The 20,005-nt window shown below is 37.0% G+C and overlaps 3 protein-coding genes across 7 annotated transcripts; all 3 read right to left on the bottom strand.

The window, feature by feature from the left end:
- Positions 1-223: 223 nt before the first annotated feature.
- Positions 224-2,305, bottom strand: LOC144556168 (uncharacterized). Of its 3 annotated transcripts, none has more exons than XM_078304668.1 (4): positions 2,191-2,305; positions 1,881-2,049; positions 1,613-1,705; positions 224-913 (listed from the first exon to the last, which is right to left on the bottom strand). In XM_078304668.1, exons 2-4 carry the CDS (start codon positions 1,974-1,976, stop codon positions 647-649), a joined length of 456 nt encoding a protein of 151 aa, XP_078160794.1. In that variant the 5' UTR covers positions 1,977-2,049; positions 2,191-2,305; the 3' UTR covers positions 224-646. The 3 variants fall into 3 exon arrangements, with proteins under 3 accessions (XP_078160794.1, XP_078160797.1, XP_078160795.1); XM_078304671.1 differs by having other exon boundaries at positions 1,664-1,705; positions 2,191-2,296; XM_078304669.1 differs by having other exon boundaries at positions 1,881-2,270.
- Positions 2,306-5,005: 2,700 nt separating this feature from the next.
- LOC144556165 (P-loop containing nucleoside triphosphate hydrolases superfamily protein) lies at positions 5,006-9,231 on the bottom strand. Of its 3 annotated transcripts, none has more exons than XM_078304665.1 (7): positions 9,095-9,231; positions 8,694-8,969; positions 8,097-8,391; positions 6,540-7,768; positions 6,315-6,351; positions 5,799-6,177; positions 5,006-5,305 (listed from the first exon to the last, which is right to left on the bottom strand). In XM_078304665.1, exons 2-7 carry the CDS (start codon positions 8,883-8,885, stop codon positions 5,254-5,256), a joined length of 2,184 nt encoding a protein of 727 aa, XP_078160791.1. In that variant the 5' UTR covers positions 8,886-8,969; positions 9,095-9,231; the 3' UTR covers positions 5,006-5,253. The 3 variants fall into 3 exon arrangements, with proteins under 3 accessions (XP_078160791.1, XP_078160790.1, XP_078160789.1); XM_078304664.1 differs by having other exon boundaries at positions 8,694-9,046; positions 9,082-9,219; XM_078304663.1 differs by having other exon boundaries at positions 8,694-9,208.
- Positions 9,232-10,358: 1,127 nt separating this feature from the next.
- On the bottom strand, positions 10,359-15,299 carry ALDH22A1 (aldehyde dehydrogenase 22A1). The gene is made up of 15 exons (XM_078304144.1): positions 15,036-15,299; positions 14,923-14,966; positions 14,421-14,522; positions 14,168-14,295; positions 13,781-13,903; positions 13,530-13,683; positions 13,326-13,429; positions 13,136-13,214; positions 12,954-13,049; positions 12,729-12,866; positions 12,304-12,519; positions 11,278-11,469; positions 10,998-11,141; positions 10,623-10,909; positions 10,359-10,539 (listed from the first exon to the last, which is right to left on the bottom strand). The coding sequence occupies exons 1-14, from the start codon at positions 15,145-15,147 to the stop codon at positions 10,754-10,756; spliced, it is 1,788 nt and encodes a 595-aa protein (XP_078160270.1). The 5' UTR covers positions 15,148-15,299; the 3' UTR covers positions 10,359-10,539; positions 10,623-10,753.
- Positions 15,300-20,005: the final 4,706 nt, after the last annotated feature.

Here is a 20,005-nt window from a genome sequence, read left to right as displayed (position 1 = left end):
GATAACCCCGGAGTCTTGAAAAGTAATACTCATACTCCTATAAAAACAAAACAGGTGGTGCAACTAGAGAAAGACTTTTTTTCATATCAACAATTGGATCGATAAGTGTGAAGCAAGATTAGTTTTCTGCACGTATCATTCTAATTCAGATAACACCGGGTGCAAAATAATTGTTATACTTCCTTTCCTGATTTCTTGAGGTTCGATAGGCAGAAATTCTTAGGGAAAAAAAATCAGGACTCATAGAAGAATGCATGAACGATCAAACAGGTTAAATTGAAAACAATATATGCAAATCACATTTGTCTCAGTGGACGTTAAGTATTTGATTGGCAAACACTAGGCTCTGTTTGAAAACCTTGTGAAGTGCACAAATCTGACCTTCCAACTTTAAAAACAGTATACTGATAAAGCACTGTCAAAATCTCCTCCCAAATATTTTAAACTCGCATTAGCACTTTCCTACTTAAATACCAACCAAGTCATGCAACAAAATTCATGTCAACAACTTAGTTCCTAACATATCTACATCTGGCACAGTTGAGTGAACAGTTGGATGGACAGACTGTTAGGCATGCCCATAGAATTCATTAGAAACTAACCTATGATTTTTTTACTTCTTTTCCCTCTCTTCTCTCCCTCAGCTTCACTTCTCTGCTGTGACCTGAGTGAGTCGAGCTGAATTAGATGGGGAAACAATGAATGCCTCTGCTGCTAGTTGTGCCGGTTGAACGGTCTCGATGGAGCCAATGGGGCACTCTTCCCACCCAATCTCATCAATGTCTCTCCTGATCTGCTTCAGTGATGGTGCTGCCACATGCCCACCGCCGAGCAATGAGTTACCTCCATTATGGGTCATGGATCGGGTTGGGTCCATAAGGTCAAATGAACCCAGGACTTCCGTGACCTCATGCTGTTTCATGGTGCAAAAGTAATGAGAGAATAGTGGTGCAAACTGTCTACTCCTATATGAGAAGTTGCCTCAACTAATAAGAAGTACATCAGTACCCCAGAATCTCAGCCTTTGTACCAACTTTATGTTCTGTTAATTTGTATTTGCATACTTTGCCTTGTGCCAAGGACTTTAGTGCGTTTTGATAAGAAGTAGATCAATACAATATTAAATGCATACTGTAAATAATATTCAAAGAAACAGAGGTTGGTCTGCTCAGAACCTACAAAGCTAACCATAACTACGTGAAAATGAATGAACTCAAGACCTAAAAGGTGTGTTTCATAACTCCCCGTGTGAAGGGAAGGGAGGGGAGGGAGCGTAACTGCGTAAGGGTGACTGGATCTGATCAAGGAGGCCTCAACTGATAAGAACTATGCATATAAACTAGGCAATTTTTGTCACTTCCGAACAGGAGTGTAGAGAAGGTGAACTTTATGGTGCTCCCTCCCTTCCCTCCCCTCCCCTTTCTTCTCCTTACACGGCGAGTTCTGAAGCCGTAGCCAATTAATATAAAAACTTCAAATGCCAAATAGTGCCCGTACAATAAGTAATCTAAAATTGCGAACTAATTTTAAAATGAAAATAACGGCCAACGGGAAAGGTCAAATTGAAAGGTATAGGTCAAATTGAAAGGTATAAGCTTTTAGGAGACTATACGTATATAAGTTTGTTGTAAGAAGTAAGAACTATTTGATTCAGAAATTCGACCTTGTGCGCTCTCGTTTTGAGGAATCCATGAATGAAGAGAACCTGATAATAGAAAGAGCAACTCAGCAAAAATGTACGAAAGAAATTTATTTCATATTTTCTCCATTTGAACGAGAATCAGGAGATGCAGATGGTAACCAAAATAATACGCCTCCAGTACCCGTACGAGATTGAAAGAACTTGGAAGAAAGAGGAGAAAAAGAGAGAGAAAAGAGACCTGTACGAGCTGATCGTAGGTGAGTTCGTCGCCATTGCGGGTTCGAAAGAAAGACAAATAATCTGAAAAGGTGAGCTTTTTATGGCTTCCGCTCATGGCTGCGCCTAATCAAACACTTACACTTGCAAGTGGGAGAGAGAGAGGGGCGAGTGTGTATCCGCCCAGGTACCTGAGGTGCAATTTAAAGGAACGAAAGGTCCAGATTAATTATATTTAAATCAAACTTAATTCTGCTGTGACTGTAGGGGATGCTTTAAGATTCGTGCCAAGTGAAATGAACAGACCGGATTTCAGCTTGCACCTCATGTACCTGGATTGATACGGATTCTCTCTTCTTGTTATTTTGAACTAAGTTTGGTTTCTCCCCTGGTTATTTCTCTTTCTTTTGTCTTTCTCCTTGTTCTTTCTCTCTCTTCCTTCTTTCTCTCTCTTCCAAGAAAGAGATAGACACAAAATTAGAAGAGGAGGATCCTCAAAGAATATAGGAGCAGATTTTGATTCGACCCGGGTGGTTTGGCATCGCGGGGACTGCCTTGGGCGAATCTGTATCTCAGGTATTGTAGAGGATTATCCTCACTTTACGATATGAGATTAAATCTCAACCAGTTTGAGATTCAGGTCACCATATGCACAGTATTTTTAGGCTTTAAGATTCGTGCCAAGTTAAAAAAAACGGTCCAGATCTAATAATTGTAAAAGATTCCCTTATCAGGTATTAGAGAGGATGTGAATTCGCCTTGGGCAGCTTAAAATTTCCTCCGAACAACTTTGTTAAATTTCATGGACAAGCATACCCGAGTCGATTCACGAACATTATTATATTTGCAAACGAATCAAACTGAATCGAACTTACTCCAGTTTGAATTTGATTTGAATTAATTTTGAATCAGATTTTTTACGAACTTTTTTGAATCAAACTCGAATCGATTCACGAACTACGAATTTGTAATGCAACCCTGATACCCGAGTCATTTGGTTCGAACTTCGTCCCATATATCATTCCAGAAAAAAATATATATAAATATAATATCAAAGAATATTATTTTATAAAATGTGTTATTATTATTTTTGATTTGTATATAGTTATCACTTGAGCATTATAAGAGAATGTGTCATTATTATATTTGATTCGCACATGACTATTATTACAATAGCTATTGAAACATTTTTTTACTACTTGTAAATTATTAATTAAATTTTGTTCAAAAAATTTATTTAATTCGCATATATATATAAACTGAATTAATCAAATCATAATACCAATTAATATCTTCGTAGACTGGTACAACTGTACAAGGCATAGAACAATTTTTCTCTTCCAATTTATTTATTTTTAATTATTTAGTCAAAGTTTCGTACAGACATAAACAATTATATATCATACATAGTTAATTAAAAATTAAATATAACAAATTCTTATAGGAAACTAATTTATTTAATTAATTCTAGTTAGTTCAGTTCAATAAGGCACCAGTTTAAGTTGAACCAGAAAACAATTCTCATACATGTGCTTACGTAAAATATTGACAAATTAATGTAACAGAAACTAAGTATTATCTAAGAATATCCCTTTACAAACTTTTTAATACATAAGCCCAATATATACATAAACTATATACTTCATATCCATTAAAAAATTTAAATGACAAGAGAGAAAAATATATCATTCAACTAATAGCATACTGACTCAATGATTATTTCTGAAACTCCTCCACATAGTAAATATTTCTTGAGCTAAATTATCCCTCTAATTGGTCTATTCATATGTTGATTAAATATATATAATTAGCTCATCATCTAGCTCCTCTCGCAGTTGTTTATCTTGCATTTTGACTTGAATATGAAAGCCGGATCTTTTGTATCTTGCAATTGAAATAAATATATGTGATCTAATGTAAATTCAATCATTTAATTGTTAAATCAATTAATTGAATTAGACTAACAGGAATGCCTAATTTGAATGCAATCATTTAATTGTTAAATCAATTAATTGAAATAAAGTTGTTTCTTTCATAAAAGAAAATTTATGGATTAAATCCGAAGTCGGAGGAGAGAGCAAAAAATCGAAGAAGAGAGAGAGAGTGCAAACTTATGAAGTCGGCAACGGAGATGGAGAGCACAGGAGAGAAGTCGAGTTGTAATAGCAAGGAGCGAAAACAATTAAGAATATGTTTTAGGAGCGCTGAGGAGGGATTTCCATCCGGTGGGAATCTGAAAATTCCACCTTTTCTTTTTGGCTAGCAGATAGCCATTATCTAGAGAATTGTAATTGCAAGATCCGAATCTGTTGCAATTCTTCACATGTGAACGGTATCTGAAATTTCTGTTTTTTCAAATTCAACTGTCAATTAGTTTCGACATATATGCACAGAAAACCAACTGTAGTTTCGACATATATGCACAGAAAACCAACTGTTTGGAGATGCATGTACATAAAAAGTTGAACGGCTGAATTTGGAAAAACTGAAATTTCAAGATTGCTGTTCCTGAAATTCGAATCGCAGCAGACTTATTTCCGTAATTGCAAAGAGAATCGCGTTGTACTATTTTTATTCCCTGTTATTTTTGTCAAGCACAGGAACGAAATTATAATGACAGAATCACCTCTCAAAAGCACAAACCAAACGTCCATAATGAATATTTCATTTGTAGATATCTAGTGATTTCCCATCCTCTGCATTAACACATTGTTTGAGTTTAGCTCTGAACTGTCCAATCAGAATCTGGACCAATTCGACTCCCACCTGTAATGCACAGGAATTTTTAAAATCTGTGCTCAAGTTTGATTTGCTCTTACCAGATTGGAGTTATCCGAGAGTTGCATTACCCACCCACTTCTTAAAATTCCCAGTTATCCATATAATCATACATTCCAAAAGATAGATTCAAAATAGTAGCTTGATCGAGGAATTGAATAAAATATAACAAGCAAGTGTGAAAACTTGACCACTTGTGCAGAAAACTTCTCATCAACCTCGTACCTGAGTCGGGTACCTCCATATGTAAGTGTCCACAGACCTGTTATGTAAGAACACAACCTATCGCATATATTTGGTACAGATCAATGAATATAACTAAAGCGGGAGAAGGGATTGTCAGACTGCACTGAAAGGTGCTATAAGATAAGATTAAAAAGGAAAGATCTAACTATCAGTTTTTGTTATCTTATCGTGAGAATTATACAATGGTACCACGACAGAAAAATAATTCCTACTTTAAGAAGATGGTTAAAATGCAGGCTTCATACCTTCAATTACTCATCTAATTTAATAAGATTACAAAGTGTGACGACAACAACTCATCAAGGAAAAAGTATAGATTACAATTTCGACTTGGATGACCTAGATATAGAGTGATTCAAAAAGAAGAGATGCTAGCGATCCCATCCAGAAGGTCGTTTTCTCTCCCTCGTTCTTTCCCTTGAGCTGCACACACCACACAACAAAAATTTACATTAGCTATGTTAGGCAAAAGAGAAAATTAAAAAAATTGTCCAGTGAGGGCATGGTTGACAATACCAAAGGTGTAAACCAAGTGACCTGACATCTCACTTTATCACGTGCATATTATATCAGACATGATCACAGGTTGGTCACTTTCAAATTAGCTATGCAATGCAACTTATACAATCCTCAATTATGCCTCCATCCTGAATTGTGCTATCAGACAACGAAAAGTAAATAAAAATTTATGGGCAACTAGAAGTTTCCAAACCCCAAACAGTAGCTGTGATGGTAATTGGCTCACGAAGTGTTCAAAATTAATACTTTGGTTCTGGCCAACAGCATACGACAAAACGGAACAACATACTATTGAACCCTTGTTGCATATAAAGACGTCCAATTTCGACTCAATATGCAGTCAATAGTAAAGCATATACATTCTACTTGGAAACTTTTACTGAAAAAGCACACTAACCTGTCATTACTCCTATTTCCATGTTGACTTGAAGGATCAACTGTAGACGACGGCACGTTGGTCACCACTGGTTGTGCTCTATAAGAATCACCACCAATTGTACCGCCCGAAACAAACCCACGCATTGTTGGCCTGGCAACAGGAACCACCCCAGCATAATTGCCCTGAGAATTCGCTGAAGCAGAGACGAAACTGCTCCGAAACTGCTGCGCCATGCCTTTCTTCAGTGAATTTGTAACAGAAGATCGGTTTGCACTAGATTGGGATGGTGCAGCACTTGATGGTCCTTCAGGGTTGTAACCAATCCCGAGGCCGAAGTCAACACCACGCACACCCCGACCACCTGCCCCACCTTTTCCCCTGCCACCTTTCTTGTTGCCTGAAGGAATTTTTGATGTTATATTTTTAATTTATACTTTCCCAGAAAGCAGTGAATGCACAGGAAGTTTTCAACAAAAGAAGGAAAGAGAGGTAAAGAAATATTCATTGGTATCACAGTATGAAGTATGAACATACCTTTCCTAGAATCTCTTTTTGATCTGAACCTCGAATCCTACAAATCAGAAAAAACAAAGAGAAAGTTCATAAATTTTCAGTTTGAATAAAATCAGTAAGTACTAAAGAGAAATAGTATAATATATAATAACTAAATTATAGCCTTTTATCTAGTCAACAAGTTTTAAAGTCAAATACAACGAAACCCTTGCAAAGTCCAATATATGGAACAAATGGAAACCTCACCTTCATAGCAAGATCCATCAATTCAATCGAGACATCTTGCCCAGCCGCAATTAAACTACCGACCAAATCACCCGCAAATCTCGACTCTTTCAGGGTAATGAGAGTGTAAGCCGTACCGTCCTTGTCCCCAGCACGGCCAGTACGCCCAACCCTATGCACATGTGTGTCCATATCTCTAGCAATGTCGAAGTTCACTACCGACTTGATAGATTTTATATCAAGCCCACGTGCTGCCACGTCAGTTGCAACTAGTACATGGTATGTGCCTGCCTTGAACTTCTTTAATGTTTCAGTTCTAGAAGCCTGATCCTTATCTCCATGAAGAGCTGCAACCCGAAACCCTTTCTGGCCCAATTGGGTCTCTATCTCATCAACGGTGGCCTTTTTGGATGCAAACACAAGAACATCCCCTTCATCTATCAGTCGGGGTAGATTTTCAAGTAACCAAGGCGTCTTTTCAGCATCAGAAGGGATTACATGCACCAGTTGTTTAATATCCTCGTTCGCCATACCAACCTCACCCACTGCAACCCTAATTGGGTCAGATAATATCTCTCTGGCCAACCTCTCGACTTTATATGGCATAGTGGCTGAAAATAACAAAGTCTGACGATCAGGTCTGATCTGGCCCACAATTGAACGGACCTGTGGTTCAAACCCTAGATCAAACATGCGATCAGCCTCGTCAAGCACTAAATAAGTCGCCCTTAACATCTTCACAGCCTTCATCTTCAAAAGATCAATTAACCTCCCTGGAGTAGCAACTACTATTTCACAACCAGCTTTAAGCTCTTTAAACTGTTCATGCTTAGAAGCACCACCATACACAGCCGATACCTTAATGTTGTAAGGTTTTGAAAATTTCTTGGCTTCTAGATAAATTTGATGTGCCAATTCTCTTGTTGGAGCACAAATTACACCAATGGGGCCCTCTTCTTTCGCTAATTCAGGTTGGTCCATGATGTGTACTATCATAGGCAGTACAAAGGCTGCAGTCTTACCAGACCCGGTTTTTGCAATGCCGATTATATCCCTGCCAGACAGCACAACAGGTAGTGCCTGGCATTGTATTGGTGTTGGTTTTTCATATCCTTGTTTAGAGATGGTACTCATTAAGGGAGCCCCAAACCCACAATCTTCAAAGAGCTTTATCGGTTTGGGTACATCAAAGCCCGAAACCCGTATGGCTAGGATTCTTCTGTAATCTGCCACATCCTGCTCACTCATTCCTGCATAGAAAAAATATATATATTGATAACAGAAAAGAATGGCAATGTCTTGTTTTGTATTTTGACGTCAAGATGATCCTCTATCATGATTTATTAAGTCAAAAGATTGCAATTTTAAATTGCAGTGTTTGTAAAACCATAAGATAAAGTACTCCATAAGAATCATCAATCCACTGAGACAATGCCAAGTCATAAGTAAGAGTCACATGTATGCAAAAAAAATATATATAAAACAAAAAGAATTAATCAACCACAAGTTGATGCAAAGATTTTTGTATCTAGGGCTTCAATTTCTAAAAATGATAATAAAGGATAAGCTCTAGTTTACCCGAAATAGAGGGCTTCTCATCATAAAAGTCCTTATTAAATGGCTCATAATCGATTACACTATGGTCCAAAGATGGAATTGGCTCGATTTTTCTCTTATCCACCACAATAGGGTTATCATCAGAATCATACTCAACCATGCCAGCATCCACAGCTTTGGCTGCAGCATACACCTCCTCATCAGATCCGTACCCAGCATTCAATGCATCAGCTGCCAATGCTAACCCTGCATCCTTCTTTGAATGCAGAAAACTCTCCATTGGATCATCTTCTTCATCCTCTATGTACTTGTCAACCTGTTGAGAGAATCAAATGATAACTATAATATGTTATTTCTATCAGAATGAAAATAATGATCAATATATTCAGATATGCAACAAGGGAGCGAAGAATTTTATTGTTAAAATCCATGTAATTAAGCAGAGAAGACCACTACAAGCTGTTCTGCAACAACCTATATTTATTTCCTACCCTTTCTAGTCATTTCAATCAGTCAAAAAAGTGTTCAATGTTACAAAAGGACACTGAAAAATAGAGGGGAGAAAAAGGAACTAAACGTAATGTAAGTCTGATTATTGCTGATTCTTAGACTAAAAACCTTTTGATTAGAAGGGGCTGGAGCGGGAGCTTTACTGATTTCGTCCTGAATTCCCTCCATGAAAGCATCAAGCGGGTCGATCTCGCCATCGTCAGCAGCTGACGAGGCGTTGTGCGATTCGGCTCCCTCTTGCTGGTCGTACTCGATGTTATCTATGTCAGGATCCTCGTGATTGTCGTCAGAGGAAGGCATGTAGAGGCGCTGCGGCGCCTCCGGCCGGTCGAAGTTGTGCCTCGCCTGTCGGTTTAACCCGAAACCCTCGAAACCAAATTTTCGCTTTGACATGGAAGGGTTAAATTTACTCAGAGAAAGAAGTGAAGAATTTTAACGAGAGGGGAGAAAAGGGTTTAGAGCTGTGTCAAGGTAGAAAGGAGCAGAGTTGCGAGACGGTGACAGGTTACAGAGGCGAGGATAAAACCAGGGAATGAGCAACCGGCTCGCTCGGATTTGGGGGCGGCAAAGGACAAGAAATGGTCGGGGAAGGCGAATCTGACCAAGGAGCTTAGCCCAATAGCTCGATCAATATGGATTTATTGGGCTTTATGTCAATTCTGGGTCGAGTGCTGTTTGCGTTAAATACCGAAGTTGTTGACTGGGAATAAATCCGGACTTGCTGCCTTGGTTTATTCATCTTGTAAATTTTTATCTTTACTTATAACAGGAGGACCTATATATGAAGTAACTTATCCGTCTGAAAAGGTCAAATAACTTGGTTCAGATCAGCTCTGTTCTTACTTCATGTTACATCTATTTTATTCTCGTTTAATAACTTAAAAAGTGGGGAGTAAACTCTTCAACTCCACAATCAAACAACAGGCCATATTAAGTGATATCTTGGCTTGGCTTGCAAATTTGACAACAGGCACGAGGCAATTATTTTGATTGATGAAAATATAAAACAATTATGCTGCAATTAGTGGATGCGGCTTTGGCAGCTGCACACCGGTACTGTCAGCTGTATAAATCGACACTGGAGAGCATCCGAATGTGTATGTTATTTTTATTTTACTTCTATTTTTGCAAAGCCAAGCAGTGGCGGAACTAGGGGGTGCAAGGGGGTGCATGCACCCCCCATAAAATCAAAAATTACAGTAGATATATGGAAGGATTAGGACCCATGGCACCCCCCAAGTTCACAATTAAATATTAAGTATCCATTTAGCCTCATTAAGAAAAATAATTTGCTTGTTATAAATTTCAATAGCCCATAACCCAATATCATTAAAAGGTATTTCTGAAGCTGTCGTGGGAGAGAGAGAAATGGAGACTGCCGTGGCACCCCCCAAATTTTCATTCTGGTTCCGCCCCTGAAGCCAAGATCAAGGTTCTAAATAACACGCTATAGCACCACTATAGTGATTTCGGACCATAAAAACTATGGCGCTATCAACGCTATGGCCATAGCACCATTTTTTTAACCATGCCACTATGATACGATAAACACTATTTAAACCAAAGTTTGGCCAAGATCGATATAGCTTGGCAACACTGGTAAATATTAGGCCCCCAAACGATACCATATTTCTAAGCACCCTGAGCTATCAAAGTTCGACAGATATTGTACAAGCAGCAGTATGAAGCTTAAATGAGACATGCAATCAATCAAAGAATACAAGGACGTTGCTCGAAGATCTATCTAATCAAAACTCTTCCTCAGACGACAACTATGGCCTATCTAACGCATTTTTAATTGAGCACGATATATGAACAAGCAATTTGAGAGGGCTTGTCTAGTCAAAACATCAGGATTTCAATTAGGAGCAGCCATTAAAACCTTTCCTCACCACATCCCTACCCAAAGACATGCAACGGTGAAATCTTCATTGACCATAATACACTGACAAGACTGTTCAACATCTTCATTAACCATAATACCCAAAGACATGCACCCCCCCCCCCCCCCCCCCCCCCCCCCCCCAAAACAACCACCTATATCGACCAGATAAATAAAAAGCAACTGAATGTGACAGCAACTCGAAACATCTGAGAACATAATTTTGAGAATTTGGAATGCACCTAACACGGGTCTGCACAGAGCCAAAAGGGAAACTAAGCCGCCCTTATCGGGTCTTCTTCGTCAAGTTAGTAGCAGGATTATACTCAGAAACTATCTTTAACACATTAACCAGGGACCGCAGCCGGTCCCACACACTGAGACCATAAAGTGTCTCCACCAGCGACTCCTGGAATTCAAAACCAATCTCTGAAACAGGATACTGCAATTGAGACATGCAACATTAGTGAGAATTTGATGAAAGGTAAAAAGTTAACAGTATGATAACTAACCAAAATTTCAATACAAACCTGAATAGGCTTGGGAATCTTGGTCTTGATGTAAGGCCAAAATCTATCTTCAACCACAGATTTAACAAGACAGCATGCACGCAGGCCTTCAACTCCTGCAAATCTCCCAAATCCACTGTGCTTCACGCCACCAAAAGGCAAAGACTGTACGTTTGCAACATATCAATTAGTACAGACTACAGTGGAAGTTAAAACGCATATTTCAAGTGCAAGTCACGAAACACCCAAGATAGTGCTTTCAGTTTTAGATTGAATCAACTGTTGTTTCATATTCATTTACCTGGCACATGTAAGATGAAGCAAAGTCATTAATAGCCGCAATTCCACATTGCAATTGGGAGGCTATTTGGATGGCCCTCTTCTGGTTTCCAGAGAACACAGCACACCCAAGTCCATACTTGGAGTCATTTGCCAGTTCAATTACCTCTTCATCCGTGCTGAACATCATAATCGGCAATATAGGTCCAAATGTCTGCCGAAAAATCCAGTTCAATTGTCACAAGATTTCAGGACTTTATACTAAATATCTAGATAAGTAAAAATACAGGGATCCAATGCCAATGACTTCAGTGCCAATAAAACTAGATCTCAAATAATATTTTTAAAACCTTCAAATAACAGTAGTTGATTTAATATTTTGTACATATGATACACTATGCGCGCACAAAAAAATGCATTATTTCGACTTTATTTCAGCATATTCATCATGAGCTAAAAAAATCAAATTACCAATTTTTTCCCTCTTGGTGTCTTTTAAATGAAGTCATAATCCTCTATTTTTTTATGCCTGTATAATTGAGATGATATAAAATATATTCAACATATTAAATTTGTTAATTTCAGCACGAAGAAAAAAGTTGGCACCATTTGGTGCCAAAATCCATCAGCATTGTCCCTACTCTAAAGAAAATATGATACATATTTTTCATTAGATGCTTAGGAGCAGTATCACATGCAGATGAGGCAGCAACTTGGCATTTGTGACCAAGCAAAACAATAGCATCTACCTTGGTCTATATTTAAAAGTCCCCGTTAAACAACACATATGTAAGGAAAAACTCGTAAAAAATAAAGATTGAACTCAAGAATACATGGGTATAATTGAGCCACCAGTGGCATATTGCAAGTTGAGCATGGACCATTTCTAGTAAGTGCTGTACTGGTCAAGCATATGGCTTTAGAACCTAAACTACTCAAAAGTCAAAACTACCACTCCCTATACAAGTTGCATATATCAATATTATCAATGCAGCAACAGATTAGGATAAAATAATGTAATTTAATGTAAATAGTGTGAAAAAGGTACCTCTTCCTGCATTATTTTCATGGTGTGGTCAACCTTAATTAGCACAGTAGGAGGAAAGAATTGATCAACTGCGTCTTCCCCAAGATGACCAAAGCTGCCTCTACCAGCAATCTCAGCACCTTTGTTGAGAGCGTCATTCACTAGATTCTGAAGCTTTTCTGAGTGTTCTTGCATGCAAATCGCTCCCATGTCAAATCTGCCAGATAATGGTGGGCCCTGCCAGTTTAACTCCAATCAATGCATAAATTGCTACAAAAATGTCACCCTAACCTAGAGGCATTAGAGAATCTAACAAATATAAAGTTGAAGGCTTATTATGAAATAAGGTGATAAAAATATAAGCTAAGCAATAAAAGCCATATCAAGCAGCCACCAAAGCATGTCACCAGTACAAAGAGCAAAATTAGCGAATACTGCATACTTACAACGGAGATAGATTTAATGACTTTGACAATTTGAACAACAAATTCAGGATAGATATCTTTGTGGACATAGAATCTCTCAGCTCCAGCACAATTCTGGCCACTAGATTGAAGAGCTGCTCGCACAGCAACTTGCACAACCTTCAAAACAAAAAACAGGAAGTTCATTTTTGTTAGCAAATCGCAACAACAAAAGCAAAAGGCCCTAAATGAGAAAGAGATGCATACAGTAGGTAGATCCACATCTTCACAGACAATAAATACATCTTTTCCACCAAGCTCAAGAGTGACCGGTATTAGAGTCTCTGCAGCCTTTTGCATGATCTGTTATTATAAGGTATAGAAATAAGTATCCTGACCAAAACATAAACACAGTTAATTACCGGGGGAGGGGGAGGGGGAGGGCATACCATCTTTCCTACGCCTGGAGATCCAACAAAAATGATTTTGTCGACGGAAGAAACAAGAGCTTGTCCAGTTTCAGCAAACCTGAGAGGGCAAAGATAAATAAATAAATTATAAATATCAAAGATATATACAGCTTGTACTGGCAACGAGATTAACAAATTGTGAAAAGGAAAAAAGGAAAAGGCCGTGTACCCTGTTATTATGTGGACGAGGTTTTCTGGTGCACCTACAGCAGCAAGAGCAGATTGTATGATCCGGTAATAGAAGCACCCCGACCAACTCGCATGCTCAGAAACCTGTCAACATTTTCTGCTGATATTAGTTGCCAAAAATAACCAGTTGATACCGAGATCACTTTGACTATACAGAATTTCAATGACACAACAAAAGACGTACCTTGATAACCGCAGCATTTCCAGAGAAGACTGCAGCTAGCATAGGGTTGAACACATTGTGAAATGGGTAGTTCCAAGAGACTATTGCCCCAATCACTCCCAAAGGATAGAATTCAACTTTTGCCCTCTTATGCAACATCGATCGTCCAGATGATCTACACCACAAAATCAAGGGGAATAAAAAAAAGTTATAGTAGTCTAATGGGACTTCTAAAGTGCAATTCTGACACTTTTAATGAACCAAAGGCTGACCTATATTCGGGTTTCAACCACTTCTCGCCTTCATCTAGAAGCCAGGTGATCTTCTCACAGGTGGTCATTATCTCTCCCAAAGAAGCATCCACCATTGTTTTTCCAGTATCGCGGGATGATACTCTTAACAATGAAAAAAAAAAAGTTTCTTATTTTTCATAATAGAAAGAATGTCTAGTCTGTTCAAGCTTTGAAATCTCAACTGTTCAGCTGATTTCCATAATCACATATACTAGTACAGCACGAGACCTGTATGGAAATTGTTTGTGAAAAAGTTCCCGGTTTGTATGTTCTTCGTTACTTGCTTGTGATTATCATTATCAGGGTAAGAAAAATAAAAGCACGTAAAATCCACAGAACTGCAAACAATGCATTGAAGTTACTTACTCGCATATAAGCTCCTGATGTTCAATAATGTACTTGAGCAAGATTCGCAAAAATTGGCGCCTCTGTTTAAAGCTACTCTTTGCCCAAATTTTTTGGGCCTTTCTTGCCTGTTCCACATGCTCCCTAACCTAGCCCAATACAAAGTTTACATAGTAAATAAATATAAAAATAAATATGTTGCATAAATGAAGTGACGCGAAAGAACATCATATTATTTTGAAGCTGAAATGCTATTTGCTGTAGCATGATTTACCTCATCAGGTGTCAGAGCAGGAAAGTATCCCAGGTACTTCATCGTAGCCGGCTCATAACATTGAACTTTATCTGTTTGAACTGTCTTACCCCTCCTTGGTATCTGCAATATGATTTAGATAGAACAAGTAAACACAATTGAATATTGAATGTTAGAGCATCCTCAGTATCCATCATTAGCAGACTACAGATCTTTTTTTGAAGCAATGGCACAGCTTTTTCCTCTGTCAGTACAAATCCGAGTGAGGATGAACAAGGGAGACTAATAAAGATTTGTACAAGATAGCAATTGATCTCATATGATTAATCATTTTACAGAATCAGTTCTTTATGTGATCCGTAATCTGCAAGTGAACCAAAATAATTTTAACCTGGAGGACAGGTTTTCCAGTCTCGTTCTCTAAAGGGGGCTTAAATCACAGTCCCAGAACTAAAACTAATCACATGCAATAGCTTCAGCCAAAATTAAAATCGTGAAATTAGAACATTTGAACCTAACTTACATAAATGAAGCTGTTCTCCTTGTTCTGACTCGAATCCTCCAAAACTATTTAAATCAAAGTCAGTTAAACCTCAAAAGTACTAAGAAAAAAATATTCTATCGAAAAAATGTTACCGTCAGATGTATCTACTTCGATCGAGGGAACACTGGGTGGAATAAGCATGAGTAAGAAGCGACACAAAGCATAGGCAATCCCAATCACAAACAATGGCCACCAGATCGCCATTGCCAGAGATGAAGAAACTAGGGTTTTAGAACTAAAACTGGGAATTAGAACTGAAATTAGCGTTGGAATGAGGAGCAGAGGATAGTAATAAAGCGTTATTATGTCGCTTCGAGGGGTTACTTTATTTATTCTCTGCTTGTCGCTTCCGGCTCCGTGCTCACTGTTCAGAGACTAAACAATAAAACAACCATCCTGTGATAGGAGACGAGGTCACTCAAATTTTGAGTTTAGATCCGAACCGTTCAATCGGAATCGGGCCAATTCCATACGAGATGGAATGCACTGGGTTCTTTAATATTCGTGTCTAAATAGATCGGACTGTCCATTTATAAACACAAAATTTGAGTTACCTTGAATGATGTGAATTTCTATGAGACTGTCACCCTGTTAGCCTGTTGCTATGAGTGACCGACGTGACCGACGTATCCTCTGAGATATCTCAACTTTTGCGTGATCGACGTGTCCGGTGCCCATTCGGAGGTGATGTAGGGGGTCAGTATTATGTATGCTTTGAGATTCGTGTAGAACGTAGTTAAACGGTTGGGATTTACCATAAAGTCACGTAAAGTTTGAGATATCTCAGAGGATACGAATTCTATTTTTAGCGCTAGGTTGGAAATAAATCTGCTGCAATTCTTATGAATCGCTGGGACTGCTTTTTTCAAATTAAACCATCCATTTTCTGGAATACACGGATCTCAAAATCAGTTAGTTTTAACCACGAATCTCAAATTAAATGGATGATTCGATTTGAAAAAGCAGGTCCTGCGATTCCAAAGAATCGCAGCAGATTTATTTCCGTTAGCGTTAGTGTTATGAAATCTGAATTCTTATTTCGAAAAAATACGTGTGCTGTTTGTTGTGCTCGATATTAAAATTTTGTCAGAATGTGATGATCTGAATTACTGGTCATCTGCCTGTCAGGTTCGTACAATCATTTATTTATCCCCTTATCTTCATTGTTTTTATTGAAAAATAAACTGACAGATGCTCCCTTATTTTTCATGCTCTCTAATTGTGAAGATTCATTTTATTACTTTCTTTTTCATTATATCTAATTGTCAAGATTATTTTTATTACTTTCTTTTTTTATTTACGTGATTGAAGGTTTTTTTGCCCCTTTCAAATTTCAATAACTTAGATATAATGAAAAAGAAAGTAATAAAATGGATGTTCACAATTAAAGAGGGAGTTGGCTACCGCACTACGAATAGCATAGAGGGCCTCCGTGTAATGGCTCAATATTTGAGTTTTCAAAATTCTAATGGTCGATTCGAACCATTCAACATGATCTCCATATAAATATGTACTTGCAAACCAAATTTTATATTTTTCAAAATCCTAACGGTCGATCCGAACTGTTCAACATGATCTCCATATGAATATATACTTGCAGACCAAATTTTATATTTTTTAGAATTTTTGTACTATTATTTTAGATAGGTAGTAAAACACTTGATCTAAGAATTAGGATTTAGCTACGGTGCTATCGGTTGCATAGAGGGCTACGATGTTACAGCTCAATATTTGAGTTTTCAAAATCCAAACCATTCATCTTGTTCTCCATATTAATAATATGTGTTTAGAGACCAAATTTTACATTTTTTTGGGAATTTTTTACTAATTTTTTAGATTTATTGAAAATCGTTATTTTTTAGACAAATCTGGACCATAAAAAACAGCGATATCCAATAAATCTAAAAAAATAGTAAAAAAATTTCAAAAAATATAAAATTTGGTTTGTAAGTACATATTCATATGGAGATGATGTTGAACTGTTCAGATTGACTGTTAGGATTTTAAAAATTCAAATATTGAGCCGTTGCATGAAGACCCTTATGCTACGCATTTCCCATTAAAGACGATTGTATCAGATTGAGCTTGTGAGATGGACACAACCAAATATATTTTTAAATTAAAGAAGGGATCAGTTACGTTCTTAGTCAACATATAATAGATAACGTAATGATAAGATTTAATATAATTTAAGTATTATTTGGTGATACATTAAAAAATCGTTAATTTTGAGCAGTAGAATCAAATGAATTTATTTTTAAAATTTATCAAAATCATTAAAAAAAAAAAGTATTTGTCATGAATCATGATAGTGCAAATATTTATAGAAAAATTCCTATCGCACGATCCTGGTTCCTCCTATGCCCTCTCGCTTGGATCCAATGACCACAGAACCGTCCAGTCCAAGAGTGCGTATCCTCTGAGATATCTCAATTTTTGCGTGACCGACGTGTCCGGTGCCTATTCGGGGGTGAAGTAGGGGTCAGTATTATATGTGCTTTGAGATTCGTGCAGAACGTATTTAAACGGTTGGGATTTTCCATAAAGTCATGCAAAGTTTGAGATATCTCAGAGGATACGAATTCCCAGTCCAACCTGTACGGGACCCAAGGATGGAGCCCACCATTTGCTTTTAGCCCGTAACTGTTCAAAAAGAGTGTGTTGATAGACAAACAATTTAAGAGGAATGTGCTCTTTTTAACCTAAGCTGTTGATAAAATTTCAACGATTGAGATGGAAGAAAAGGAGGATGCTTCTTTGTTTAGAAAAGAGGAGCAGATTTTGATCCTATTTTTTATCTTTCATTTTTTTTTTCACAAAACAAACATGCATCCAGCTTAATCAAGTGATATAATTAGTGTCACTTGTCATGTCTTGTGATATTTTTAGCGAGGTGTCAGATCAATGAATCTTTTGTTTATGCTAAAATTAAAAATCAGATGAGGATGACTGTTATTTATTGCTTTTAGTTTCTAAATTTCTCGGATAGTATCCACCAAACTATTTGCTCGCTGAAGTATTCACATGGAATAGACATTATGGTTTTTAGGATAGATTACTTAAACAAACTTTTACTTTAACAATTTTTACAATCATCAGGAATAAATTTAGAATTTAAAATAAGTCAGATCCGATCTTGTGTGGTTAGAACGAGGATTCGGTTGGTATACATTTATGGTAGATGAAATTAAGTTTTTTTTTTTTTGGCTGGATAGTTTGCGTAAATGAATAGTATTTTGAGCCTGTAAATTAAATTCATGGTTATGTTTTTTGACGCATTTGAGCGTTAGACCGCGGATTGTTGTTTTAAGTTTTAAAAAAAATAAAATTTGTGGTTAGGATTAACTTAGTTGCGGAGTCACTTTAAATTAATGGGACCAATTGACCTTTATTTTTTTTCGAAATTTGTATACTTATACTCTATTTTATATATAATTTAGAATAAAAATATTATAGGTAGTGTAAATTGATCCCCATTTGTAGCAAATTTTGTTTATATGATTGATCCTCGTTTATATTTAAACTCCATAACTTGAAAGTCTGACTCCGCCTCTGAATTAACTGTGCAAATTTTGAGTGCCTTGGAAGTAATGTTAGTTTGTATTTATTTATTTATTACATATTATAAATAGTGGTTTCGGAACAAATGACTTATTGGTAGAATTTTGAAACTTAAAGTGTTAAGATTTGATCTACAGTTTCGGACATGCATTGTGAGTGATCTAGTGCTTGATTTTAGTGAAATAGATGAAAATCAAATGCTGGCACAACACCTTTTAAGATTTGCAGAGGGAAATTTACAAAATGTTTCTTTTTTTTCGAAAATCATCAAATAAAAAATATTCCACTTCTAAAATAATTTGCGAAGTGCTATTGTGGACTCCAATTTTTCCACCCCTCGCTCCTCCGAATTTGCATCATCTCCGTTATCTGAAAAGAAAATCTTTTACAATTAGTGGATATGGACCGTTTTTTTTAACTTGGCACGAATCTCAAAGTCCAATAATACTGCCTCTGTGCTAGCTCAAATCTCTAAAGTGAAAGAGATCATCTACATACCTGAGAGTAGGGGTGATTAATGAGCGAGCATGAGCGAGTTAGGGTATGCTCATGCTCCCTCATTAAGTAAATGAGCGAGTTGTTAATGAGCGAGTTTAAATGAGCGGATAAATGAGCGAGTTGTAAATGAGCGAGCTTTTAATGAGCGAGTTATGAGCGGCTCACGAGTTATGACTTATGACTCATAACAAAATTATATAGTGTGCTCACGCATAACAAAATTTGTTAAAAGTCATCATAATAAAATCCAATAAATTGTCATAATTCATTTAAATGAGCGAGTTGTTATGACTATTACTTATTTTGGACTTTTGGCGGAGGTTTTGGTTCTGCCGATTTACAAAAAAAATGAATATGAAACTATGAATATTAGTATATTACACAGGATTAAATGTTACATTGTACTCATTATATTACACATAATTAAATATGAAACTATGCTCACTATCTATCAATCTTAATGAGGCAAGGTTAATGTTATACAAAATTACATAGGATTAAATGTGGCAGGGATTAGGTGTGGTAAATTCTTAATGAGCGAGTTATGAGCGAGTTGGGTCATGCTCATGCTCGCTCATTAAGTAAATGAGCGAGTTGTTAATGAGCGAGTTTAAATGAGCGGATAAATGAGCGAGTTTAGATGAGCTTTTAATGAGCGAGTTATAAGCGGCTCACGAGTTATGAGCGATTTACTCACCCCTACCTGAGAGTCTGAGACTCTCTCGCTCCTCCCTCCCATTTACTCTCGAAGTATTAAAATAAGTTAACCCATGTTATCAATTTAAATCAATAATCAACAATGAGAATAAATTAAACTACTCTGTATTATTCTACGTTTATGATGTAAGATTTACATATTTTGCAGCAATTTAGATATTAAAATAAGTTATTCACTAGATATAAATTTAAATTGCTTTACTTGTTTGTTTTCTGTTTGGTTGGATATTTAATATGGTGCCGTTTGATTCGACGACACATCTTTTGGTTGTACTAATTTTTTTGA

Source organism: Carex rostrata, chromosome 6 (assembly GCF_964058835.1).
Source record: "Carex rostrata chromosome 6, lpCarRost1.2, whole genome shotgun sequence".
NCBI lineage: Eukaryota > Viridiplantae > Streptophyta > Magnoliopsida > Poales > Cyperaceae > Carex > Carex rostrata.
The sequence above is the reverse complement of the archived record's forward strand: the minus strand, read 5'-3'. Positions and strand labels throughout refer to the sequence as shown.